Genomic DNA, 12,875 nt, shown 5'->3' on the forward strand with positions numbered 1-12,875 from the left:
GGATAAATAATTAAGCGTGATTTGTGGCTTTTTTGACAAAATTTTTGTATCTTTACCTACTATTATGAAAAAACATATACAAGATCATCGGTAATATTAAATATCTAGACATAAAAAAGTCAAATATTTTTTTCGTGTTCCTGGTTGCTTATCTCACTTGGCATTTTTTCTGGGACGCGAATTCTGGCGCACCTTCTATACATCTTTTAAATTTTATTATTAAAAGGAGTTTACTAATTTGTTGGGACACCTTGTATATTATTATCTGAGATATTATAAATTAAAAAAACATGTGATTTCTTGGATTTTATGATCGATTCTCCTATTATAATGTCCTATTTTATGTTTTAAGTATCTTTTTTTACATTTTTAACGTCCTGAGATATTTGAAATTGCTCGTCGTTTTTGCTTGTTTACATTAGACGTTTTGGTCCACCGTTTGTGTTAGTTTGTCATCCCTCATCACACACACACACACCTCATCTCTTCGGTAAAATGTGTCATCAATGTGCGTGGCTGAGGGGTGTCGTGTCTGCATGAAGAGCTAGTCCCGCCTCCTGGAACCCGTCACCGTCATCGTCGTCGACATCAGACGGTGCAGTGCATGTGTAGAAATCGCGCGCGCGGATTACACCATCAGAAAGCAAGCAGAGCAACTAGCTGGTGGTAGAATAGCAGTGGTGGCAGGCAGCCCAGCCCCGCGAGTGTGACATATCATCCGTCTAATTGCCGACGCTTATTCACAGCGGCAACCCCACGGCAGAGTCACGTTCCGGACTCCCGGCAAGGTAAGTGGAGCTGCCCTTTTAGCAAATATGTGATTTGGCACGATCACGTTTTCTGGTCGGACTCGCGGCGGACGAGCTTCTCACACGTCAGTCGGGGGGCCGGAGTCGCGGGGTGAGCACGACGCCGCCGACCGGGGACGGCGAAGATACAAGTGGCCGGGGGTGGTGACTGTTTGGCTTTTATGTGTTACGAAAAATTTATTTTTGAAAACGTGCTGAAGCACAAACACTTTTTAGCAAAACTGGAAAACGGGCACCGACTATTTGGTGTTTCATTTTAACAAAAGTAATATTAAGTTTCAAATTTGCCACGTTTTAAAATAAACCAAAATTGTGCCATTAGGAAGAAATTAGTTAACTAACACGGCATTCAACAATTTGAAGCACTTTTTTGCAACTTTGAACATTTTTGTAATAATAGGTAAACATTACTACTTTCGTTTTTTGTGTGTTAATTTTTTTCTTTTACTGGTTTGCTACGAAAAATTAGGTATATTGTTAAAACTAATAATTATTAAGAAATACAGGGTGTTTCAAAATACGCGCCTCAGAGAAAAAACATGGAAAAAATGTTTACAAAATTCTATCAATATAAGAATTTCAAATTATGGGGGTTTAGATTTTGCACTTTGATCCTACTTTTTCTGTTAGATAAATAATTTTAACGTTATTTGTGGCTTTTTTGACATTTTTACTGTATAATATTATGAAAAAACATACAAGATTATCGATACCTAATATTATACTCTTTTTAAGTACATCAAAGTAGGTTGTAGAAGTGTAAGTGCATCTTTAATTTAAAGGCCGATTCATACAAAAAGTGTCATTAATGTCGTTCAGAACAAATTTAATCTTATTAATAATGACAAAAAATCTTTATGTTCGCTTCCCTATGCTAATTACGTTGTTAATTTTAATTATTTTTTGCTACCTGGGGTACATATTTATTTGAAAAAATAATTTGTAGGGAAGATTGAGGTTAGAATTGTTTGAATTTTTGCATGGTTGACACCTTAAAATGATTCTTTTCAACGATTACTTTGATCCACATTAATATGAAACCGAGTATAAATAGATAGGTAGATAGACATAAAAAAGTAAAATGTCAAAAAATAAATGTCAAAATTTTTTGGCAGAGAGAGAGAACATTTTTTCTATGTTCCTAGTAGCTAATCTTACTTGGCATTTTCCTATAGAATGCGAGTTCTAACACACCCTGTATAATGTTTAAAATATTATAATTATCAAAAATATGGAGATGAAATTAATATTTTTTTTATTATTACTATGTATTCAAATTGAAAGAAAAATCTGAAAAAAATCTCCTATGTTTATTGATTTGTATTGATTTTAATAAGATAATGTTTTTTATCTTGTTTTTGGTTTATGCACCTATTAGAAATTTAAAAATTCGGTGATTAAAAATGCCGTTTTATTCCACACTAATAGTTATTTATTTTACGAGTTTGAGTGTAAATCGGACACATTATTTCACCGAGTGGATTTTTAATTTTTAACATCCACGAGGTGGACTAAAGTGTCCGATTTACACTCAAACGATTTAAATACAACATTTTATTCTTCGAATTAGACCCAATAAGGCTTAAACTTGCTTTAAATCTGTTAAAAATAATCGTATTGAGAAATGCCAAACAGTTGTCAAAACTTCTTTACACTTGAGAAAAACCGTAAATTTTGACAGTGTCGAAGAAGAAAAGCGTTTTTAATACCTAAGTATTAATACTAATATTAAAAGTGGTAAAAAACGATTTAAAAATACTTTTTTTTTAATTTGGCTAAAAATATTTTCACATAAACCAGGTTTTAACGACTTTTGACCATTTCATGTACTTAGTATAAATTCTAGGTGCCATGTTTTTTGAAAAATTTACTTTGAAGTAAGAATTGTAGGTCTTTTGCCGTGTTCTTTTTTTTTTAATTCCTATCCGTTTTTTGTCAAAACAAGGAAAAGTATGGACATATTTTTGTTATTTTTGCTGTATTTGGAATCATGATTTAGGAGAAATCGTGTTTTTTTACCATTTGTTTAGGATAAATTAATTGAAAAATGGAAATAACCTGTTCATTTTCTAAAAAAATGTATTGAACTAAACAATAGTAAAATTAAATAGATTAATAAATAATAATGGTAATAATAATAAACATTTAATTTATTTTAATCGCATTTTTAAAACAAAAATTTCAAAAACTCTTTTACAAAGAAAAGATATAAACATTTTTTTTAGCGAAATACTTTTGCCAAAAGCTAAAAATATATAATTTTATTCTTCGACACTCAAAATTTACGGTTTTTCTCCCGTGTAAGGAAGTTTTGACAACTGTTTGGCATTTCTCAATACAAAACGTCAAATTATTTTTAACAGATTTAAAGCAAGTTTAAGCCTTGTTGACTCTAATTCGAAGAATAAAATGTTATATTCCACTCGTTTGAGTGTAAATCGGACGCTTTATTCCACTTCGTGGATGGTAAACCACTCGTTACACTCGTGGTTTAAAAATCCACTCGGTCAAATAAAGAGTCCGATTTACACTCAAACTCGTCGAATAAATAACTATTAACATAAAAATGGTAACCATAATAATTAATCATTTAATTAGCTACACATTTGAAAGTAGAGATAAATAAATGCCGATAAAAATGATTTAATATTTTGGTTTCAGTTTTGTTTTGTTTTGAAATTTTGTTTCATTTCTCATTTTTTTATGAAAATTAGTTAGCGATTATGATTTTCTCTAGAATAAAATGTTACTTTTAATTTTTTGTAGCTATTTAAACCAATAGATGAAACAACATAATATCCAAAAATGTGATCATTTTCAGACTGAAAATTTTCTTTTCTTTTAAGTCAAATGAATGAGATCAGAACAAATACAGTTTTTCAACTATTTTTATAAATATAAATGTACAAATACAGGGTGTTTATAAAAATCAGTTTCGGTTATTCTCATTAGTTTATTGTAACACCAAAAATTCCTTACTTGATTAGATTCCAGAAATACCGTAAAAAAGTTTAATTGTTTAATTTATTAACTTCATTGTTTTGACTTTATTAATAAAATCACTATTGACAATTAAACTCCATTATAATCACATGATGTGATAAGGTTTTACTTCTCATTTCTCAATTGTAAGAGGTAATAATAAATTCATAAAACATTTAAAATGCAAACAAACAACTCAATAACATTCTTACCTTTATAAAGAGCCTCAAGAAAAAATAAACTGACAACTTTTCCGACGGAAAATGTTCATCACTCTAATAGTAAAATCAACAAAAAACTCCTTTTGCAGTAAAAATATTCTGTGTTTTTGTTAGGAAAATATATTAGAGATCCGTCGCTCGACGTCTTTTCAATTCTCTTAAAATTGGTGTTAGTAGTGTTATAAAACTTGTAAGAAGCCATCAAACTAAACAGTGTTGTTATGCAATGACTATTGGATCTAATCTCTTTGGATGTTCTGGTGAGTGTCATTTCTCCTACTGTATTTTTATTATTCTTGTCAAATGAATTTTTATTTTTTTGCAATTATATTCTATTGGCAACCGTTGCAATTGAAACATAACTCTAGCATCACGTTTGGTTTTAAATCAACGATTTATGATCATCAAAATGCATTGTCTATCAATTTCTCGAAAGTTATTTCTAATTTTGTATGCTTTTTTTTCTATACCAGATGAACAAAAGTTATGAAACAAAACGTTTTTTGCTTCAAATATTTATTAAAAAAAAACTAATTGATGAATAATAAAATACCTACTAAAAAAATTAAACGTTCATCAAGAATAAAATTTTTCGAAGAAGTTCTGCAAAATTTTTAATTTTTTTATATTGCTACCTAGTTAAAACCTTTTTTTTTCAAATGATATATATGATCTATGATCTAAGGATCACAACTGTCTACATTTTATTTAATTTTTATCAATAATATTTTATACCTAGGTATAAGTTGCCATTTTGACAAAAAAATTGCATAACTAAAACGCAAAACAAAATTTCACTCTCAAAACATGATCACATTTTTATAGCACTTTAATTTTTATTAATTATTCTTTTCTGAAAGCAAATGATTAAAAACAATGGTTTTATACTTTTTGTTTACCCTGTTGACACACAGAAACATCATTGTTTTAATTATTTTTCTAAAAGTTGCCTAATCTAATCATAAATTTTAAAAAATATCAAAAAATATCGACATAACAGAGTGATTAAAAAATACTGTACTATCGCTCGGGTGGTTTTTGTAATCATTTAGTTACTCTCAATGTTGTAAACAATTTTTTTTATTTTGTACTCAATGTTAAAGCGTGCTTTTAACAACTAATTTCAGTAGATAAAGTAGGTTTTTATCGGCTAGTGAAATATCTTATATCTTATACATTTAGGTACTGTCTATTCTCGTTTTTTTAATTTCTAATATTTATCAAGGATAATGATTGTTTTTATGTTGACGATTAAAAATTTTTTAAACACTTATTGACCGTCACCAAGGTTTATACACTATTTTATTTGCAATCACTTTTTTTTTTAATAATAAAATAGCCATTTTCTGTCAAACTTGCTATGCTAACAAATCAAGTTTTTCACATTTGATAGGTTCCTAACTTTGGTAATTCTTCATAAATTATTTCCTGACCATGGGACGTAATGACTAATTTTCCGACTTTTATAAAAAGTTACGATTCGTGATATTACTACAGTGATTGTGAAGAAAATTATCATTTTTCCATATTTTGTTGATAAGTACTATACAAAGTGAGATATAGCGCGGCAAGGAGCCGTTAACTCTGAAATTAGTTACAACTAAGTTTATACATAAACTTTTGGAATTTAATCGAAATTGCTAGGAATTATTTCGAAGTAAATATACACATTTGGAATTATTAAAACTATTTTTGGATTGTTTGAAATTATTTGTGGATTACTGGAGTCTTTTGAAATTATCTTAATATCGTTTAAAAATTAGATTAAATTTATTTCGAACAATTGGAATTAAATTGGAATTATGGAAATTAAGTTGGAATTACAGAAACAATGGAATTACATGGATTATTGAAATTACTGGAATTTCGTTGGATTTTTTTTGGAATTGAAAAAAAATTGTAAAAATGTAATTTTTTTCCTTTATATGGTTTTATGAAAATCATAATTTTTCAGAAGAAAGAAAAAACTAGTATAATATTAATTTTATACACATGTTTAAATGCGTTCCTATACAGGCTGCGCCAGAACTCGCGCCCCAGAGAAAAATGCCATATAAGGTAAGATACCATGAACATGGAAAAAATGTTAAAAAAAATTTATCTGTAAAAATTTCGAATTTATGAAGGTTTAAAGTTTGCACTTTGACTCTATTTATTTCTGTTGGGAAAAAACTTTTCCAAGTTTTTTTGCTATAGGCTATTAAAAAGGGAAACAAGGAAGCTGTGTCCTAAATTGTAACTCTGTTCAATGTTATTTGTGGCTTTTATTGGCAAAACTTTTGTCCCTTTACTAAATAATTGTAAAAAAACATATACAAGGTGGGGTTATTGTGATGTTTTTTAATGAGGAAGTTTAAGTCTTTTTCATTTGAATTAGCATTATTTTCGTTAGTACTTGTGCTGATAATAATAATTGTTTTAAATAATAATATTTAAGATATACACACTAACCCAAAATATTCCAAATTTATTACACAAACTCCAAATCGTTAAAAAGCTTGCCAAATATGCAATCAATCTGTAAAAACAAATATAGGATGTTTCATAAAAAAAAAACATATACAAGATCATCAGTATCATTAAATAGACATAAAAAAATGTCATATGTCAAAAAATAAATGTCAAATTTTTTTGACAGATAGAATTTTTTAAACATTTTTTTCATGTTCCTGGTATCTTACCTTACTTGAAAATTTTCTCTGGGACGCGAGTTCTGGCGCACCCTGTATTTTTGGTTATTTAAAACACGCATGTTCTACAATAATAAAAAATATTTATTTGAAATATTATTCCAGGACTGTACTCAACTTATGTGCAAATAACAATCTAGGTACATATTTTTTCACATTATTTGTAGCTTTATCAATTTTTTTTGCAAAATTTTGCTAATACATTATATGTTTTGTCTTAAAATCTTATAGCATCTTAATTATTAATAAAAAAAGTAAAATACTACACATTAAAAAAATAATAATTAGAAACTATTAGTGGTCCATCTCTCCCGGACTATTAATTTTTGAAACTTTACGAGGGGCCGTTGACTCTGGAATTAGTAGTACAATTTTTAGGAATTTAATCGAAATTGTCTCGAGTTATTTGGAAGTATGTATTTGGAATTATGATGGGATTGTTTGAAATTACTGAAATTATTTGTAAACTACTGGATTTTTTTGGATAGTTTCTTTTGAAAATTTTGTTAAATTTTGTACAATTACCGGAAGTAATTTGGAACGTAAAAAAATGGGAACAAATATATTTTAACATAAAAACGAAAGCATATAAAAAATGAGAGACACAAGAGCTTAAAAATGTAACATTTACGTAACAGTAGACAAAGTATAGTTTTCATCTCGCATATATGTAGTGGCCATTATATACTCAAAAAATTAAAAAACTCGCACTTTGCTCGTTTTATAAACTTTATCTTTGTGCATAGTAATAGAATAATAATATATTTTTTATTTTATCATAAAGGTTCTCAAATTTACGTTTGACTAAAATCATTTTGAAATATGTGAGAATAAGTTTTATTATTCCAGAACCAGACTCAATCTTCTCAATATAAATATGATATTATCAATGTAAAGACGTAGAAAAATCTAATTTAGAATTAGAGGAAATATTTTGGAATTACAATAATTAATTTGTAATTAAAGGAATTGTTCTAATAACAATGGAAAAGTACGATAGATTATTGAAATTACTGGAATTATCTGTAACTATTGAATTTTTTTAATTTCTTTTAAAAATTACAATAATTTTTTAGAACTATCAAAATTTATTTGTAATTACAGAAAGTACCTATTTTGGAATTTTAATGGATTATTGGAGTTACTAGAATTTCAGTGAAATTTTTTTGAAATTCTTAAAAAAAATTATAATCAGTTGTAGGTACACATTTTTTTGAGTTAGCGGCCCCTTGAAGCTTTAGGACAGTAATTTTGTGTTGTATTATGTTAAAAAAACATGTAGGTATTACAATATGAAAATAGCAAAAACCTTAATCAAATGTAGCTACAGGACGTCTCAAAAAAATGTCTTCAGTGGTTTTACTCTTTTGAATCATGAGCAATTATTTTTGTCGCATCAAATCTCGGGGTTATTGCTCGTTCCAGCAATAAAGTGAAAATTTTGGCGGCAGAACGGCAAAGCCCAAACAGCACACAAAAGTCGCGTCAAATCGATTCGGCCAATATTTGACAGTGTGAAGTGAGTCGGTCGTCATATAATGACGAAGTCGAGTCACACGTATGGTCAATTCTTCGCTTCTCTTCGACTATTGTCTTTGTGATTACTGCCTGCTGTTACACGCTCGATGGAGCGTGTCAACCCAGGCACAAAGCCTCGACCGCGCGCCCAAATGGGAAGAAACGATCATTAATATCCCCAGACCCATACCCTCTCTCAACACAGAAATAGAACGATAACACGAATTCCCGATTTTATAACTTTTGACGGCGGCGATAGAAGAAAAACGCGCCGATGAACTATAAATATCCTCCAGTTGGGAGCTGGAATTTTGATTTATTGGCTACGCAAGAGTCAAAATTACTCAAAATTAACGCCGAATTTTCGGTTGTTGAACCGGCGATAACAATTATTTTATTTTTTTAAACAGTAAGTAATATTAAAGTCAACTTCACAAATCGATAAATTTTATTTAGTCAAGTTGGGACATGTTTTGGCACTCTTGCGCCATCATCAGCTATTGAAAATTGTTACACTTTAAAATAAAAAATATAAAAAATTCAAATGTTCACTGTTAAAAAAATTTCCTGATTATCACAAATGGAAAAATATACAGAAGGAATAGGATTTAAACATTATTCCTCTGTAAAAAAAGTCAAAGAACGAGGTCAGTGAAGCTGAAGCCTCGCCCGTGAAAATTTTTGAAGAACGATAATAACAAAATTAATTTTTTAATGTTGTAAATTTTTTATATTTATTAAAAAAAAATCTCTACAACCACTTTCAATTCTAAAATAACTCCACCGAAATTCCAATAATTCCAAAAGAAATTCAGAGAAATTCCCGTAATTCCAAATTAATTCCTGTAATGCCAATTCTCTGACATTTTTTAAATATCTTTTGATTAATGCCCTTCGTACTCCCCTAGACTCCTTTACAATATTTTGGAAGTTTAATTAATTGATAAAAAAATTGTGTCATGTCTATAAAAATCACAAAATTTTATAAACGTATCCCGAATGTGGTAATGATATTAACAAATTAGGTGAAAAATTTGTTAACATTTTATTTCAAAATTAGTCGAATAAAATCTCACACAAAAATGTGTTTGCCTATTGCTAGGTTTTTTACTTTATTAATTAGTAAGTGAAATTAATGTTAATTTGATTTTTGTCCGTCTATCTAATGCACAGCATGTGATTCAACTCGTAATTTCCGATGATTTCAAAAAGAATTCCAGTAATTCCAAAAAGAATTACAATAATTCCAGAAAATATTTCAAAAATTCCACAAAAATTTTTCATTAATTCCAAAAAAAATCCAGTAACTCCAGAAAAATTCCAGTAATTCACAAGTAATTTCAGTAATTTCAAATAATTCCAAGCAATTCCGATTAAATTCAAAAAATTTGTTCAACTAATTCCAGAGTTAACGGTCCTTCGATTATTTATCATTCACCATGTTTTTGGTTAAAGGGTAATTCTGGTTTGTTTTTTCCCAATTTAAAGGGTGTTCCAAAAATAAGTTATTATACAAAAGTTTTTGCATTTTTGCAAGTTGGCTGCTTTTAGTGTCAGTGAATTTAAAATAAAAAAGAAATTTCGAGCTGTCATCAAATAATTGACATTTCAGTGTTACAATATTTACAAATTTCTGTACAAAAGTGATATACAGGGTGTCCAAAAAAACGTTAAAATAGTGTGAGGGGCAATTCCTTAGGTCAAAACTGAAAAAAAAGTTCTTGTAGACTTATGTCCGGAAATCCTTCATAAGAAAGTTAGTGCGATATGAAAAAATTCACTGCGTGTTGGTAGTCAAAATTAAAATTGGGACACAACTTAAAAAAAGGTTTTTTTTGTGCAAAACAAAAAAGAAATTCTTAAAAAAAAAATTGATTTTTTTTAATAAAGGCACAGTCGCATGCAAACAATTTTGGTCGTCAATGTAATTTTTTGACAAACTTATTTTTGTATAATTAAAATTCGTGTTCTAATTTCAGCAAAATTACAAAGTTAACCGACATTTAAACAATTTTTAACTTTTTGTAAGAAAAATCAACCATAAAGAGAAAACTGCAAAATTTCTGACATAGAAGAATTGACGACCAAAATTTTTTGCACGCAGTTGTATAAAATTGGCTTGCCATTTTAGCTGCATTTAAGAACATAATTATATAAAAACTTTTTCTCTTGTTGACCTGAAAAAAGCCTCCAAAATTTTTTAATGGTCTTTCCGGACGAGCTGCATACTAACCTTTCGAATCATTTGCAATTATTTTCAATTATACAGAATTTTTTGGAAATAATTTACAAATATTAGAAATGTTTTTTTTTCAATAAAACACAAATTTATTGCGTTTTCGGATATAGCTATAATATCTAAAATTTATTTTTGGATATACATAGTTGTTAATGCCAATGGCTTTAAGTTAAATTTTTTTTTCGGTTTTGCTTTGCTTAGATTTAAATAAATAATTTATTTTTTACACAAACATATTCATTTTAAAAGTTTACTACACAAAAATTAAGAATAAAAAAATTGAATACTTACAATTTCAAAAAAAAATACAATTTTTAGTGCTACAACGTATTGTGTATTGCAGTCAAAAAGTTAAAAAAAAGCCAAAAAATTAAGTGTTTGATTGAAAAAATACCTAAAGTATGTATTGCAGGTACTTACTTCCAAAACATTTATAATTTTCAGTTTTATAAAATGTCTTAGAAATGAGTTACAATTGGTAGAAACTTATGTTTTTAAAACACTAATTATTTTGCGTTTTAGGTATTGGTTTTGCTAAGATTTTGAAATAATTTGTTTTTTTTACAAAAATTAATTACACAACAACTTAAGAATAAAAAACAATTAAATTATAAAACAAATTTTGTTTTCATCAAATGCTGTAAAGTATTGGGCGAGGTCGGAAGTAAATTAAACAAAACTGCCTGAAGATGGCTACCTAAAAATAACCGAAACATGTACTTGTACAAGTATAAGAATAAACTTTAAGAAAACAGGATCTATTTTTTTCCGTTTATTATAATTATAAGCAAAAATCTCCCACAAAAATGAATCGTCCAATAATAATAATATAATATTTACAACTTGAAAGAAAAGTTCAAACTACTTTTTATCAAAATTAAAACTGTTTAACATTTTTGTGAAAAAAATGGATTTTACATGATTTTTCCCGGATATTTTCCCAGGTATGCCATGCACTTTCAAAAATTACAAAAAATTATGTACAATTGCGTACAAAAGATTTTGGTCATCAATGTCACGAAAAAATATTCTTCTATGTCAGAAATTTTGTAATTTTTGTAATTTTGTAATTTACCCTTTGTGATTGATTTTTCTGTCTAAAAAGGCAAAAATTGTTTAAATGTCGATAAACTTTCTAATATTGCTGAAATTATGGCACGAATTTCAAATTATACAAAAATGAGTTCGTCAAAAAATGATATTAACGACCAAAGTCTTTTGTCTTCGACTGCACCTTTATTTAAAAAAAAATAAAAAATTTTGTTAAAGAATTTTTATTTAAGAATTGTCTCCACGCACAAAAAAATACGGAGATTTCTTAATTTTAGTTTTGAAACGATGTAGCAAATATAAGAATAAACTTTGAGAAAACAAGACCTATTTTTTCCCTTTATTATAACCAAAAATCTCTCACAAAAATGTTCAATAATAAAAAACTAAACATTTACAACTTGAAAGAAAAGTTCAAATTTCTTTAAAACTGTTTGACATTTTTGTTAAAAAAACAGACTTTACATGATTTTTCCCGGACATTTTGTTTAAAAATAAATTTGTTTTCTCTACACCCAGGTATGCCACCCTCAAGGGCGCTGATTTACCAACGAAAAGCGTCAAGGGTGCTAACAACTAATGACGCAAGAAAATCGTGAAAGAATGCAGCTTCTGAGCAAAACAAGCATTGTCCCTCGCTCGCATAACTATTTAACTTTTCTCATTTATTCGCTCTGAATCTATTTTGGAAAAAGTTTGCATTTGTCTTGTTCGTTGAACTTATTTGTTATGCCAAGGTGCACAATATACTATAACACAGAAAAGGTAATGATGTGGAAACGGAAACTGAAACTAACATAAAATGGCTATTATTGTGGTCGCTATTAGCACTCGGCGAGCGAATTGCTTGCCCAAGTGGCCTCAATTATGCCATATTGGTTTGCTAAATACAGAAAAAATATTTCTCTGCAAGAAATTCATTTGGGGATAATTTATGGCAAACATGCGTTCCAGCACTTGTGCGGAAAGTCTCAAATGTGGCGAATGATTTGACAGGATTAAATGTCTGCGGCGTTAGCAAAAGAGGACCACCGAGAGAGATCTGAAATTTTACCGAAAAATGAACAGACAGAAAGTCTGCTAAAGTCATCAATTTGTCGAACACCCGGGCGGGGGCGGAACTAGAGATTAAGTGAGATATTTAGAAATAATAATTCATGTGTTTTTTTATTTTTCATTTAATTAAATATTTAATACCGATAAATAAACTTTTGAATTGGTAGTTTTTGTTTTATAATTTTTTTTATTTTTTCTATTGCACAAGAAAGAATTACAAAAGAATTACCAATAGGCATGATTGTATTTTTTTATACATTTGTCTTTCAAGTTGTGAATATATAATTTTTTATTATTCTTAATTTGCTGT

At 28.5% G+C, this 12,875-nt stretch overlaps 1 protein-coding gene across 6 annotated transcripts in view; it reads left to right on the forward strand.

Annotated features, from left to right (window-relative positions):
- The first annotated feature begins 614 nt into the window (after positions 1 to 614).
- Positions 615 to 12,875, forward strand: part of LOC123009635 (single-minded homolog 1) — a 38,319-nt gene continuing 26,058 nt past the window's right edge. For 2 of the 6 annotated variants that reach the window (XM_044406075.1, XM_044406078.1), the window contains exons 1-2: positions 897 to 1,209; positions 4,127 to 4,272. In XM_044406075.1, the coding sequence (XP_044262010.1) occupies positions 4,239 to 4,272 (34 nt within the window). In that variant the 5' untranslated portion in view covers positions 897 to 1,209; positions 4,127 to 4,238. The other 4 variants (XM_044406076.1, XM_044406077.1, XM_044406080.1 and 1 more) reach the window with 4 other exon arrangements.

The sequence above is a fragment of the Tribolium madens genome, unplaced genomic scaffold (genome assembly GCF_015345945.1).
Source record: "Tribolium madens isolate multiple individuals breed KSU strain unplaced genomic scaffold, Tmad_KSU_1.1 Scaffold_7;HRSCAF=85;Tcas5.2_LG10, whole genome shotgun sequence".
NCBI lineage: Eukaryota > Metazoa > Arthropoda > Insecta > Coleoptera > Tenebrionidae > Tribolium > Tribolium madens.